At 40.9% G+C, this 16,158-nt stretch overlaps 1 protein-coding gene across 1 annotated transcript; it reads left to right on the forward strand.

The window, feature by feature from the left end:
• Positions 1-14,764: 14,764 nt before the first annotated feature.
• Positions 14,765-15,942, forward strand: LOC128132488 (uncharacterized). The gene is made up of 2 exons (XM_052769087.1): positions 14,765-15,064; positions 15,154-15,942. The coding sequence occupies exons 1-2, from the start codon at positions 14,765-14,767 to the stop codon at positions 15,940-15,942; spliced, it is 1,089 nt and encodes a 362-aa protein (XP_052625047.1).
• Positions 15,943-16,158: the final 216 nt, after the last annotated feature.

Below are 16,158 nucleotides of genomic sequence, written 5' to 3' on the forward strand. Positions count from 1 at the left end.
TAATAGAAGTGTATTATTTGAGTATTATGTGTTTTGTGCTTAACTGTGTGACTTAATTGAATTAAGAATAAAAATAAGCGCCAATATGAAATGTTAGATAAGCTCGATATCTATGGATAATGTTGTAGTAGTTGAAATGAGGTTTCTAAATATATAAAGAATGCCGAAATCTGAGTTATAACGAAGAAGTTATGACCTGTCGAAGTTTCGCGACAGAATCGGCAACGCTGAATGACTTAAAAAGTGAAATTTACGTTAGAGCGATATTTAGCCTTAGTCATCTAAATGAAAGTCGTAGAGTTTGTTAAACCGAGAGCGTGCATAAAATGAACGCCCAAATCTGACTTCGTATGAGGAAGTTATGATTTTTCTAAGTTTCGACTTAGCAGTATGCAGCCCGAATACTCGATTTAAGATCGAGCGGTTTTTCACTGAAACAGTCTAAACGAGAATCGAAGATCTCGTTAATTATAGTGAAACGATGAAAAGATAGGCGAAAACGGACGTCGGATGAAGAAGTTATGATTTTATAACGGAGTTTTCCTGTCCCGGCCTACTAAAAATAAATAATAAAAATAAATTTAAAATTAGCCGACGGAGTCTAAAAGAAAGTTATAGAGCGTAGTCTCACCTACGCAGGGATATAAAGAACGTTGAAAAAGGAGTTCGTATGAGGAAGATATGAATTTTTGAAGTTTATTAAATATTTTCGGTATTTAATTTAAATAAAAATTATCCGATATTATCCAAAGGGGGGAGTCAGCGAGCTGATCCAAGTTACGCCTAACATAACCTAAATTACGCCCAGCGTAATTCGGTGGTTCAGCCCCTATAAAAAGGATGTGAGGCTGCCTTATTTCTTTGCTCAATTCTTCCCTTTCTCACGCGTTTTTGCATCATTTTTCGTGCAAGAAATATCCCGAAGCCCCGGTATCATTCCTAAGCCCCGAAGATCCCGAGAAGTGAAATTCTGGAGCCGAAACTCTGCCCGCGAGGAGCCCGGTTTTTGTGAAGATCTTCCAGATCTACCGAAGAATACTACTTCTACAAGTCGTAATGCTGTCCGATCATCTTCTGATCAAGTGAGTGTGTAGTTACATTTTCTTCTAACGCATAATTATGAAGTATTTTATATAAAATACATGTTATGTGTATATTTTGTTGTTATATGTGTGAATGTATATTCACTTTCTTCTATCTCATAGATCTGATTTATTCTCTATGAAATACGTGTTATGTGTGTGTGCCTCATCTGTTATATGAAATATGTATTGATTGAACATGCTATACTGGTTTTAAACTATGTATAAAAATATATATTTTTATCTACTAATATGTTGGGTAGAACAATAGTAGATAGTTGATGTGTGATAAACAGATGAGAGGCCTCGATGTTGTTGATGTTGACCTAGTCATCTAGCGGAGTATGGATGACGACCACAGACTCTTTCTAGACAGTCCAGTGGAACGCTAGCAGGTTCATAACCTGTAGGTGTTGTGAACGATGTGTTCACCGGTGTACTCTATCCCCCTTATGGTTGCCTTTAGGATATCTATTGTTTAGGAAACCCCTTAGCAGTAATGTCCGTCCCGATGAAAATCCTAGATTAGGTCCCTTGAGATAGATGTTGTTTTAGCGACATAAAGTGAGGATAACGGGAATGGGTAATCAGGTTATTGTTGGTTGGTGAAATTATATATAATTATCTATTATGGGTTGAAAACCCTATATGCTCACCAGGCTCCTAAGCCTGACCCACACAGTTTTATTTGTATTACAGGAAGTGGCGCAAGGGCATAAGATGGATGAATCATCAAGTTGTTTTGTTTACAAGTCTGTATATGTATATATTTGTTGAATGACTTGTAATGTTATCATTTACGCTTTATGGTCTGTATCGGAACATGACATCCCGAGTTTTGATTATATAATGAAAATGCATCTCTTGATGAAATGCTTTGATAAATATTATTTTATCATATTTTGTTTTTTTTTTTGGGAACAAATTCCGCAACTCTTTTAAATCAAAAGGATTTACTCTGAAATTATTTTAAAAAGCATAAATGAAATCGGTCTTTTCTGGCCGTGATTTTGGGGATGTCACAGTTGGTATCAGAGCATTAGTTTAAGCGAACTAGGAATTTGTAGGATTTCTATACATAAACTTAGAATGCTAAGTGAAGGTTGTTAGATGTGTGCCTGTTATATTTTAGACACGAGCACTAGTTTATTTTAGGAAAGTTGCCTAAAATGCTTTTATGTGCTAAATGTGATATGTTGCCATATATGATATTATTTGTTCGGATCTATGGTCTGTTGCCGACCGGATCTGGAAACCTTATGTGTTTAGAATTCTAAGCGTATGTCTATGGTATTAGAACTAGCATGTAAACGTTTCGGAGTAATAAAGATGATTTGAATATCTATCGTGAATGAGGATCTAATTTCACCTTATTCGGTATATAGATCAAAAATGGTGAGAACAAGGAGTGGCGTTGGAAACGCGGATGAAAATAGGAATCAACCACCAGTGATTGAGCAAATACCTATTGTAGCAGCAACACCAGAACCAATAACAATGGCTGGGGTGCAAGCCATGATTCGGGCTATGTTAGTTGAACAAAGGGATGAAATGCGACAAATGTTGCATGATAATAGGGACGAACCTATCATGCCCATCGAGGAACCTGAATTGATTCCCAAGAAATCGGAGGAAGGGAACAATAGTCGCATTATGAGTCAAGTTGGGACTCAAGGAGAACGAAGGAACGACCCGGAAAGGAGAAACAACAAGGATGGGCGAATGTATAATAACTTTTTGGGCGCCAAGCCGCCAAGTCTTTCTGGAAGCTCGAAGCCTGTTGGGATTATGGATTGGATCTCTGAAATGGATATGGTATTTGAAAGTTGCAACTGTAGCAACAAACCGAAGATTGTTTTTGCAGTTAGACAACTGAAGACTGGAGTCTTGAGTTGGTGGAAGTTGTTGGCAGATACTATGCCACGAGGAGAAGCCCTGAAAATGTCATGGGAGGAGTTCTTGGAAAAGTTAAGGGTGCAGTATTGTTCAGAGATAGATCTTATTGATCTGAACAATGAGTTCCAAAACTTGAAGAAGGGGAAGATGAGCATAGATGACTATGCTACAACATTTACTGAGAAGATGAAGTTATTTTCGTATCTAGTGCCAACGGAACTCTCAAAGATTGAGAGGTTCGCTAATGGACTGCCTGCCGACTTTGGCACGACAGTCAAGATGGCAACCACTCTGAAAACAGCTATTCGAGCAGCTAAGAATGTGGAGGCCCAACATAACGAACAGGGTCTGGAAAGGATAGAGGTTGGTGAAAAGAGGAAGTTCGATGGACCTTCGGGTACCAACGAGAAAAACAAGTTCTCGAAGTCTGGTTCGAGAGGAGGTGGAGGCGAAGCAAAATGGTGCGAAAAATGTAAGAAGAAGCATCATGGAAAATGTGAGGTGGTGGCCACATGTTTTAAATGTTGAAAGCCAGGGCACTATGCCAATGAATGCACGCTCATTAAGAAAGTTTGTTATGGTTGTGGTGAGGAGGGACATGTCGAGGGACTGCCCGAAAAAGAAGGAGGCAGCAAGACCCAACATTCCGCCAAAGCCAAAGGTGAGAGCATTCCAAATGACACTAGAAGCTGCTAAAGATGAAGCTGATGTCGCTTCAGGAACTAATCTCATAAACAAATTGCCTGCCCAAATTTTATTTGATTCTGGAGCCAACTACTCCTTTATATCGCATGAATTTGGTAGAAAACTAGCTTTGCCTTTTGATAGACTAGATAATGCCTTATTAGTCGAAGTTGATAGTGGCAAGTTTGTACCTGTTATCCATCGTATGAAAAACATCTTAATTGACTTGAATGGGAATAAATTCCACGAGGAATTATTGCCTATCGAACTAAACGGTTTCGACATCGTATTGGGAATGGATTGGCTTAGCGCCAATGACACCGAGATATCATGCAAGAAGAAGATAGTCAAAGTAAACGCACCTGGGAAAGAGTCGTTTATGGTGTATGGAGATAAATGCGGAGTAAATTATGGAATCATTTCATTGATGAAAGCCAGAAAGTGTTTGGCCAAAGGATGTACATCGTATCTAGCATTTGTGATAGATGCTAAGAAGGAGAAAAAGGCGATCCAGACCATTCCTGTCGTATGTGATTAACCGAAAGTATTTCCCGAAGATCTTCCCGGATTACCGCCTGATAGACAAGTGGAGTTTAGAATAGACTTGTTACCAGGGACGACACCAATAGCAAAAGCACCTTAACGATTAGCACCGACGGAGATGAAGGAGCTGATGATGCAACTTCAGGAGTTATTGGACAAAGGTTTCATTAGACCTAGTTCATCACCCTGGGGAGCTCTAGTGTTATTCGTGAAGAAGAAAGATGGAAGTATAAGAATGTGCATCGATTATAGAGAGCTGAACAAGGCAACAATAAAGAATAGATATCCGTTACCGAGGATTGATGACCTGTTCGATCAACTACAAGGTTCAAGTTATTTTTCAAAGATCGATCGTAGGTCAGGATATCATCAGCTGAAAGTAAGAGAGCAGAATATAAAGAAGATTGCATTCAGAACACGATATGGACACTACGAGTTTTTGGTTATGTCGTTTGGACTAACTAATGCTCCAGCAGCATTCATTGATTTAATGAAAAGGGTCTGTAATCCATTCCTAGATAAATCTGTGATAGTGTTCATAGATGACATTCTGATTTACTCGAAAAGCTAAGAGGAGCATGGCAGACACTTGCGAGAAGTGTTGGAAGTGTTGAAGAAGGAGAAGTTGTATGCAAAGTTCTCGAAATGTGATTTTTGTGTTCGAGAAGTCTAATTCTTGGGTCACGTGGTCAACCAAGAAGGGATAATCGTTGATCCAGCGAAGATCGAATCTGTGACGAAGTGGGAACAACCAAAAAGTCCCACAGAGACCCAAAGATTTTTGGGATTACCCGGATATTACCGAAAGTTTATCCAAGGCTTTTCTTCGATCGCTACTCCATTAACAACTTTGACCCACAAAGGAGCTACTTATGCTTGGAATGATAAGCATAAAGAAGCATTCGAGAAGCTAAAGAAGAAGCTATGCGAGGCACCAATACTTTCTCTACCCGATGGGGTTGAAGACTTCGTTGTTTATAGTGATGCATCTGGGGTTGGATTGGGTTGTGTTTTGACCCAAATAGATAAGGTGAACGCATATGCGTCTCGACAATTGAAAGAGCATGAAAAGAACTACCCGACTCATGATTTGGAGTTGGCAGTGGTAGTTTTCGCTCTGAAAATATGGAGGCATTACCTCTATAGAACGAAGTGCAAACTTTTCACTGATCATAAGAGTCTCCAATATCTCTTTAATAAGAAAGAACTGAATATGAGGCAACGACGCTGGCTAGAGTTACTTAAGGACTACGACTGTGAGATACTTTACCACCCTGGTAAAGCAAATGTTGTTGCCGATGCTCTCAGTCGGAAAGTCAATCTTGAAAGGAAAAGGCCAAGAGCGTTAAGAATTGAAGTTGTCTCGACAATTATGGAAAGTATAAAGAAAGCTCAAGAGGAAGCTTCTGAGAAGAATGACCGAAAGGAGGAACATTTGGGTAAAACGTTGGTGTTCGGTGTAAACAGTCATGGACTGAAGGTGTTCCAAGATCGGATTTGGATACCTAAGACAGGAGGAGTCAGAGATCTTCTGATGGAAGAAGCTTACAAGACCATGTACTCGATTCATCCTAGTAGGACTAAAATGTATAGAGACCTGAAACCCTACTACCGGTGGCCGACGATGAGGCTTGATATTGCAAAGTATGTGGTCGAGTGTGTGACTTATGCGAGAGTAAAGACACAACATCAGAAACCGTACGGGAGTTTAGAACCTTTGTCTGTGCCTATGGGTAAGTGGGAAGACATTGCTATGGATTTTGTCACTAAACTGCCCAGAACAAAAAGTGGTCACGACATGATTTGGGTGGTCGTTAATCGATTCACTAAGAGTGCGCATTTCATAGAAGCCAAGGAAAAATGGTCTATGGAAAAGCTTGCAAATTCTTATGTGAAGGAAATTGTGAGGCTTCACGGTGTTCCATTAACGATTGTATCAGATCGTGACAGCCATTTCACCTCGAGATTTTGGAAAAGTCTACAAGAGGAATTGGGTACCAAGTTGTGTTTGAGTACAGCTTACCATCCACAAACTGATGGTCAGAGCGAACGGACGATACAAACACTTGAAGATATGCTGAGAGCATGTACCATGGAAATTCAAGGTAATTGGGATGAACATTTACCTTTGGTAGAATTTTCCTACAATAATAGTTTCCACTCGAGCATAAAGATAGCACCTTATCAAGCTTTGTACGGACAGAAGTGTCATACGCCTTCTTGTTGGCTTGAGGATGGGGAAAAGCAGTTTATGGGACTCGAGATGGTTCATCAAACTACTAAAAAGTTGAAAATAATTAGGGAAAGAATGTTAGCAGCTCAGGATCGTCGAAAGAGCTATGCTGACCACAAGCGAAGACCGATGACTTTAGAAATTGGAGATTTGGTTTTGCTTAAAGTCTCACCGTGGAAGGGACTTATAAGATTTGGTAAAAGGGGAAAATTAAGTCCAAGGTTTATTGGACCGTTTAAAGTTCTTCATAGGATTGGGAACCAAGCTTACAAGCTCGAACTACCAGAAGAATTGAATGGAATTCATAACACTTTCCATGTGTGTTATTTGAGGAAGTTCACGGGAGAAGTTCCGACATGATTCCACTTTCGGAGTTGAGAATCGATGAGAACAAAAGGTTGATTGAAGAACCAGAGGCAATCGTTGACCGACAGAGTAAGAAGTTGCGACGCAAGATGGTCGAGTAAGTGCTTGTCCGATGGAAACACACGAATGGGCCGAATCTCACCTGGGAGACGGAGAGTGACATGATGAGTCGCTACCTGCATTTGTTCGTTGATGTGTGATTCCGGGGACGGAATCATTCTAAGGTGGAGAGAATTGTAACGCCTGTGTTTCTGGGCTTGTCATTAATGTTGATATAATAGTGTAGGTTAACCTTTGTAACCCGTTTTGAAATAATAGAAGTGTATTATTTGAGTGTTATGTGTTTTGTGCTTAACTGTGTGACTTAATTCAATTAAGAATAAAAATAAGCGTCAAAATGAAATGTTAGATAAGCTCGATATCTATGGATAATGTTGTAGTAGTTGAAATGAGGTTTCCGAATATATAAAGAATATCGAAATCCGAGTTATAACGAAGAAGTTATGACCTATCGAAGTTTCGTGACAGAGTTGGCAACGCTGAATGATGTAAAAAGTGAAATTTACGTTAGAGAGATATTTAGCCTTAGTGATCTAAACGAAAGACGTAGATTTCGTTAAACCGATAGCATGCATAAAATGAACGCCCAAATCTGACTTCGTATGAGGAAGTTATGATTTTTCTAAGTTTCAACTTAGCAGTATGCAGCCCGAATACTCGATTTAAGACCGAGTAGTTTTTAGCCGAAACAATTTAAACGAGAATTGAAGATCTCGTTAATTATAGTGAAACGATGAAAAGATAGGCGAAAACGGACGTCGGATGAAGAAGTTATGATTTTATAACGGAGTTTTCCTGTCCCGGCCTACTAAAAATAAATAATAAAAATAAATTCAAAATTAGCCAACGGAGTCTAAACGAAAGTTATAGAGCGTAGTCTCACCTACGCAGGGATATTAAGAACGTCGATAACGGAGTTCGTATGAGGAAGATATGAAATTTTGAAGTTTATTAAATATTTTTGGTATTTAATTTAAATAAAAATTATCCGATATTATCCAAAGGGGGGAGTCAGCGAGCTAATCCAAGTTACGCCCAGCGTAACCTAAATTACGCCCATCGTAATTCGGTGGTTCAGCCCCTATAAAAGGGATACAAGGCTGCCTTATTTCTTTGCTCAATTCTTCCCTTTTTCTCGCGTTTTTGCATCGTTTTTCGTGCAAGAAATATCCCGAAGCCCCGGTATCATCCCTGAGCCCCGAAGCAAATCCCGAAGCCCCGAAGATCCCAAGAAGTGAAATTCCCGAGCCGAAGCTCTGCCCGCGAGGAGCCCGGTTTTTGTGAAGATCCTCCAAATCTACCGAAGAATACTACTTCTACAAGTCGTAGTGCTGTCCGATCATCTTCTGATCAAGTGAGTGTGTAGTTACTTTCTTCTAATGCATAATTATGAAGTATTTTATATAAAATACTTGTTATGTGTATATTTTGTTGTTATATGTGTGAATGTATATTCACTTTCTTCTATCTCATAGATCTGATTTATTCTCTATGAAATATGTGTTATGTGTGTGTGCCTCTTTTGTTATATGAAATATGTATTGATTGAACATGCTATACTGGTTTTAAACTATGTATAAAAATATATATTTTTATCTACTAATATGTTGGGTAGAACAATGGTAGATAGTTGATGTGTGATAAACAGATGAGAGGCCTCGATGTTGTTGATGTTGACCTAGTCATCTAGCGGAGTATGGATGACGACCACAGACTCTTTCTAGACAGTCCAGTGAAACGCTAGCAGGTTCATAACCTATAGGTGTTTTGAACGATGTGTTCACCGGTGTACTCTATCCCCTTCATGGTTGCCTTTAGGATATCTATTGTTGAGGAAACCCCTTAGTAGTAATGTTCGCCTCGATGAAAATCCTAGATCAGGTCCCTTGAGATAGATGTTGTTTTAGGGACATAAAGTGAGGATAACGGGAATGGGTAATCAGGTTATTGTTGGTTGGTGAAATTAAATATAATTATTTATTGTGGGTTGAAAACCCTATATGCTCACCAGGCTCCCAAGCCTGACCCACTCAGTTTTATTTGTATTACAGGAAGTGGCGCAAGGGCATAAGATGGATGAATGATCAAGTTGTTTTGTTTACAAGTCTGTATATTTATATATTTGTTGAATGACTTGTAATGTTATCGTTTATGCTTTATGGTCTGTATCGGAACATGACATCCCGAGTTTTGATTATATAATGAAAATGCATCTCTTGATTAAATGTTTTGATAAATATTATTTTATCATATTTTGTATTTTTTTTTGTAACAAATTCCGCAACTCTTTTAAATCAAAAAGATTTACTCTGAAATTATTTTAAAAAGCATAAATTAAATCGGTCTTTTATGGCCGTGATTTTGGGGATGTCAGATTTGGAGCGGACTAGTGATGGATCGCTAGCGACATCAAGGCGATGGTAGTTATCATACCTTTTATGCAAGGGAGGAAGGAATGGAAATCCTCGGGTTTTCGCGTGCAGTAAAGACTTAGCCGAAGCTAAGTGGGGGAGAAACAATCATGTTATAGGAGCAGCAGCGGTTTTGGAACTAGGATAAGTTTTGCTCTCCTGTCCGAAAGAAAGACGGCCCAGGTGGCTGTGTGAATTGAGGAAAGTGTGAACTGGAAGTTCGGAAAACTTGCCAATTGTGAGATCGCATCCTCAGGCTGCTCGATAGCAGATTGTAGAAGAATCGATTGGGAGTTTGAAATAGGACATGAGTACAGCTTGGGGGTACTAGATTGTTCTTGTATGCTCGACTATGGGTTAGTCGTAGCTATGGGTGAGCAAAAACCGCACCACAACTAAAATTAACCGCAAAAACTGCATAAACCGCAACCAATAAACTGCAACTACAATAAAACCGATGGTGAAGTTTTCTGTTTTTCAGAAACCGCAATTTTGCGGTGCGGTGTGGTTATTAGTTTTCAAAAACCACAAAAAAACTTCACCGCACCGCATATATTACATACAAATTTTTTTTATTAATTGTTACTATATTAAATATTAAAAATAAGACAAGTTTCATAGATGAAAGATAGATAAAATACTAGAAGACAAAAGTGTTGGTTTTTTGTTATGTTTAACTTTGAAAAATGGTGAAATTAAACAATTTTAAGATATTTATTGTTAATTACTATTGATTTGACGTTTTTAAGATATTAATTGTTTATGATTTAAGTTAATTGTCTTATACCTTATGGTTTTTTTATCATTAAAAGTAATATGTTTGAACTCTTAAAACCGTTTATGCTTTAAACTATGTTTAAAAACTACACAAAATTACCGCATCAAATTCATGTGGTTAATAACCGCAACAATAAAAACCGCATCGCAAAAATAACTGTCTAACCGCACCGCAAAAATAACCGCATCAATCGGTTTTGAAAATGGATTAACCGTATTTTCGGTTAGTGGTGAGGTTTTGGCTAACAACCGCACCGAACCACACCGCGCTCACCCCTAGTCGTAGCGTCCACTAGCAGCCAGTCGGTGTGGAAAGGTGTTGTCAGACTACCGGATGGCCATAGCATTCACCAGTGGTTAGATAGTAAGAGGGATGTGGTAAGAGTACAGAGCGGTCCGTAGCAACGGTTAGTAGATAGCATCGAAGTGTGGTGCGACTACGGTGTGGCTAGTAGCAATCGTATGTGAGGATAGTTAGACTGCGGTCTGGCCCGTAGCATTAGTTTAGTAAGACTGCGACCCATAGCAATCGTATGTGAGTATAGTTAGGCTGCGATGTGGCCCGTAGCACTGGTTTGGCAAGACTGCGAGGTAGCCCGTAGCTTTAGTTGGCTGGCAGCGCAGAAGTGTTGTAAGATTATGTGGGTAGCCCGTAGCATTCACTAGTTGGCAGAGCGAGTATAGTAAGACTATAGGGTGGCCCGTAGCATTCATCGGTCCCTATTCGCTAATGAGAATGTAGCAGGTGTGTGATTCATTGGCAGGGTTTTTCAGATAGTTAAGTTCAGGTCGGGGCAGCCACCCGGATGTGAGTGGGCCACATTATGATTGGGTCGGGAAGTCGGTAGGTCATTGGAGACCAGGAGTGGCATAAGACTGCGGGTAAGCTGTGGCATTCATTAGTAGCTTATTTCGCGGAGTGTAGGCAGGGGGGCCGTATTTCCGAGGTAGCAGAGGGGGGGGGGGGAACCGGTATTTTGGGTAATGGTAGATCAGTTGGGACCAGGGCAGCCTCGGTTCATCCGGTAGGCGGATGGGAGTCGACAGGACTTCAGGCTGGAATGATGGTAAGGGATTTGGTGCAAAAAGCCGTGAACTGATCGGATGATGCTAAGCTGCTCATCGTGGGATCAAATGATCTCAGAGTAAAGGATTTGGCTTGGTGACGTCGTCCTCGTCCGAGCCTTAAACGTAGCAGAGAGGGATTTGCTACCCGAAGGATTGTTTGAATTCTCACAATTGGGTGGAGCTTTCAGTATTGGAGCATTGTATGGGGGTTATTCCGTGAGTATTGGTATGATGGCCGGCACTGGGAGTAGCCAGGATTGCAGTTTCAACAGAGGATTGGTGCTCGAAAGAAATTGGGAAGGTTGTTGCTTGTGGAAAGTACCTTAGAAAGGCTAGTGACAGTGTAGGGTTAAAAGAGTAAACCCCTTCTGAATCAAGGGTAAGTGTAACCGGAGTGTCGGTGTGATTACCGGTTGGATAAAAGTGTTGTACTCGAAGGTAGTAAGGAACAGGTTATTCTGAAGATGACATCTTCAAGGTTTGGATCGGATGGGCAGAGTGTGTACCTAGTGGTAAAGTGGCGACCAGATGGTCAGGTAGTTGGCCGTGGAAAACTTCGAGGACGAAGTCTAGTTTAAGTGGGGGGAGTGTTGTAACACCCAGAATCAGAAAGTCAAGAAAAGAAAGGAAAGACTCTAAGTAAAGAGTCAACTCGTCGAGTCCGGGGAGGAACTCGACGAGTCAGAGCGGGATCCGAGGCATAGAGTAAGTGACTGACTCGGCGAGTCGGCTAGTGGACTCGGCGTGTCTGGTCTGGACAAGAAAAACCCTAATTCTGGGGGTTGTACCCTATTTAAAGAACATTGCATCCCTTCCCCAGCCTCTTTACTCCCCTTTTGAGATCCTGAAACCCTAAATCGTGAGTGAGAGTCCTTGGAAGCAATTTTGGTGCTTATATAAGGGAGTTTTGTGAAGAGATATTGAAGATCAAGAAGCTTGGAGCAAGGGGCTTTGTAGAGAGTTGGATTATTCTTCAGTGGGAAGTTATCCTTGAAGTAATAAGCTATTGCTTTGGCTTTATTGCAATTAGATCTATTCTTGAATGAGATTTTTGGGCTATTCTGGTAGGATTGAGATCTATTTCGGGTTTGGGACTTAGATCTGATGTTGCTACCTCAGATCTAGGGTTGTGAGGGTCCAGAAGGTCATAAAGTTTATGTCAATGAGTTAGTGGTGAAGCCCCTTTGTCTTAAACCCTAGCCCTAGAGTGTTTTGGGCCTTTAGCTCCCTGGTTTCACGTAAAGTTTGCAACTTTACGTGGGGGTTAGACTTTAGAAGAGTGGATTTATGGGTTAGAGCCCCTGCATGGATCGAAAAGCCAATGTATGGATTTAGAGACGAATAGACTCAGCGAGTCACATGGGTGTACTCGGCGAGTTGAAGAACAACTCGGCGAGTCTGTTGAAGATTGCCTTGGACTCGATGAGTTTGATCATAGAACCTCCACCTTTTCTGGTTAAGACGCAGATCAGTGAGTTGAGTGGTGACTCAATGAGTTGGACAGGATGGGTCTCAGAGATCGTTGAACTCGATGAATCTTGAGGTGACTCGGCGAGTTGAGTAGTATTGTGAGAGTTTTTAAGTTTAATAACTCGGCGAGTCTATGAGTTGACTCGACGAGCCGAGTCAACTGGAAGGTTGACTTTGACCAGGGCTTTGACTTTGACCAAAGTTGACTTAGTTTGACTTCTAGAGTTCAATTTGGAACTAAGTGTTATGTTGATATTAGTAGCTCGGGGAGCTAGTGGAGCAGCGGTTCAGAGAGTTGTCGGACAGCAGCCAGAGGATTATCAATAGAGTTCAGCAGTACGAGGTGAGTCTCCTCACTGTTTGTATGGGTCTACAGCCATAATGTCGACCCATTTAGTCTATGTATGATAGGAAGACCCGGGGGTTAGCCCTTGGCATTAAGCATGAAAGACCAGGACTATGTTTGGCACATAGCACCTTACTTGATTATGTATGGCTCTTGGCTATGTATGGCATGTATGGATCAGTTGGTTTGTATGGTATGTGGTATCTGGGGAACTCACTAAGCTTCGTGCTTACGATTTTTAAGTTGTGGTTTCAGGTACTTTGTTTTCAAGGAAAGGAGCCGGCTTGATCGCAGCGCATCACACTATGTTTTCCGCACATGAGATCTTTGGGACTACACTCTGATATGATTTTAATTAGGTTTTAGAATTTATTAGTTTTTCTTAGAAGTTTTTCTTTAGTTTTAATTTTTTAGTTGAGACAGGCTACTCGTCGAGTGCACTCGCACCTACTCGGCGAGTACCCTGCTGTTTGGTAGTTACTTTTCGTTTAGTTCAGTTTCATTTTTTTGTTCTTTTTACGTGTTTTTATTGTTTTATTGCAGGATTTTCATGACCAGAGGATCCAACACTCCGCTGGTACCCCCTTTTGAAGACCCAGAATCCGCGTTGAGAAAGAACAGAGGCAAAGACGTGGAAAGCTCGAATACACCTAAGAAGTCGCCTTTGTCTAACTTGAAGACTATTTTTGGGAAGAAGAAGAGCAACAAATCAGGAGCATCCAGCGCCTCTTTAGCAAGCGAAGACCCGATCAAAGAAGACACCGAGTATGAAACCGAGGAAGAAGAAGAACCTACATACGGGCACGACTCCGATTCCGGCGACGAGTTAGCTATTACCATGGCTAACATCGATGAAATCCCCATGGGGGAATGGAAGAAGAGGATACGCGATGACACTGGCCCGGGACTTGTGCAACCCGCAATTCCCGCAACTACTACTTTTGAGCTTAAGGGTCACATTGCTCAACTTAAGGAGATCCCCTTCACCGGCAAAGACCACGGAGATGCTTACAAACACTTGGATGAAGTTAATGATGTAGTTGATTATTTCAATGTTCCAAATGTGCCTCGCGAAACTCAGCTACTTCGCATGCTTCCGGTTACATTGAAGGGTGGTGCAAAGGATTGGCTCAAGTCATTGCCCCCGGATCCATCACTACATGGGCCCAGATGAAAGAAGAGTTCATTGATCAATTCTGCCCACCATCCAAGATATCTAAGCTCAAGAAATCCATAGCTAACTTTGAACAACAAGATGGAGAGTCACTATATGAAGCTTAGGAGAGGTACATGATCTTAATAGTCAACAAGAAGTCTCTATCTTTTATGATGGAGTAAATGTTACAACAAGGCAATTACTTGACTTGCAAGGTCCACTCACGAAGAAGGCACCTCCGGTGATAAAGCAACTAATTGAAGAATTCTCTAAGCATTCTAGAGAATACCATAATCCAAGAAATGATGTGATAAGGGGGCCGCCTATGCAACTTCATAAGATTTGTCAGCAGTCATGGCTATGTTGAAAACCATGGATAGGAGGATGGACAAAATGGATCAAACGATACATGCTATTCAGGTGGGTTGTGAGAACTGCAATGGGCCGCATCTTACTAGAGATTGTGACTTGGATGAAAATGGCAATAAGAAGGTGCAAGTATGCTACTCAAGTGGGGACCGATATGATGAAGATTGGCGTAAACCAAAGAAAGAGTGGCTCCCTTATGATGAGTATAAGAAGGCTAAAGAGGAGAAGTACAAACAAAAAGGAAGAGTTTTTTTTTACCAAAAGGAGGAGCCGGTACAAGAAAGAAAACCAAGTTTGGAAGAGATGCTTACCAAGTTTGTAGCTGCTTCAGAAAAGAGACATAATGATCATGATGCTGCAATCCAAGAAACAAGAACAATGCTAAGAAACCAACAAGCATCTATCCACAACATTGAGACACAGCTGGAGCAACTTGCTCAACAGATTAATCAAAGATCACCAGGAGAACTTCCTAGTAAAACCGAAAACAACCCACGAGGCGCGCACATAAATATAGTCACAACAAGAAGTGGGAAGATAATTACTTATCTGGCCCCTATTCAGACTGAATTGCAAAAGAATTGCGCACATAAAATCTGCATGGTACAGACCCTACTCGCCGAGTCCAGAATATGGACTCGACGAGTCCACTGCCAAACCCGAAAAATCAGATTCCTGAAAAGCCCTTTCAGCCTCCAATGCCATATCCAGCCCGAGCTAAGCAAGAAAAGCAGGAAGAGGAATACCAAAAGTTTCTTGACCATATAAAAGCTCTTCAAATCAACATACCATTCATCGAAGCAGTTGCGCAAATGCCAAAATATGCAAAATTGCTCAAGGAGCTTCTAACCAATAGAAGGAAGATGGAGGAAGTGAAAGAAGTAGTTCTTAATGAAAACTGCTCAGCTACCATGCTAAACAAACTACCAAAGAAGAAGGGTGACCCGGGAAGCTTGACTTTGCCTTGCCAATTTGGTAACTTGGCTACCATTCATGCTTTGGCTGATTCGGGAGCAAGTGTGAACCTCATGCCTTATTCATTTTTCAAGAAATTGGATCTCCCGGAACCAAGGCCAATTCGAATGGCAATTTACTTAGCAAATAAAACAGTCACATTTCCAAGAGGAATATGTGAAGACTTATTGGTAAAGGTGGACAAGTTCATGTTTCCCGCAGACTTTAAAATTCTAGACATGGAAGTGGATCCTCAAGTCCCGATCATCCTTGGAAGACCTTTCCTTAACATGGTAAGTGCTATAGTGGACATGAGAGACTTGAAGCTTACTCTACGGGTGGGGGATGATTCAGTCACTTTCAGGGTTGATCAAGCTATGAAGCATGCGAGGAATAGTGATGACACGACGTTCTCGATTGACATGTTTGATGAATTGATGGAGGAATGCGATAATGAAGATCCAAACAAGTCCACCACCTACTTTGATGAAGAATTTGATGCTGAAAAAGACTTACTGGAAATCTAGAGACTGCTGGAAGAAGCTGAGTATGAAGAATTAGTGAAAAATTATGATCAAGCTACTCGCCGAGTAGACCCGATCTACTCGCAGAGTCCATTTGAAGAAACAAAATAATTCGTAACTTCTGCAGAAGACTCACCGAGTCCCTTACCTATACTCAGCGAGTATAACATGCAGAATGCAAAAACAGAGCTCAAAACATTACCAGATCACTTGGAGTAT

This window comes from Lactuca sativa, chromosome 2 (genome assembly GCF_002870075.4).
Source record: "Lactuca sativa cultivar Salinas chromosome 2, Lsat_Salinas_v11, whole genome shotgun sequence".
Lineage (NCBI taxonomy): Eukaryota > Viridiplantae > Streptophyta > Magnoliopsida > Asterales > Asteraceae > Lactuca > Lactuca sativa.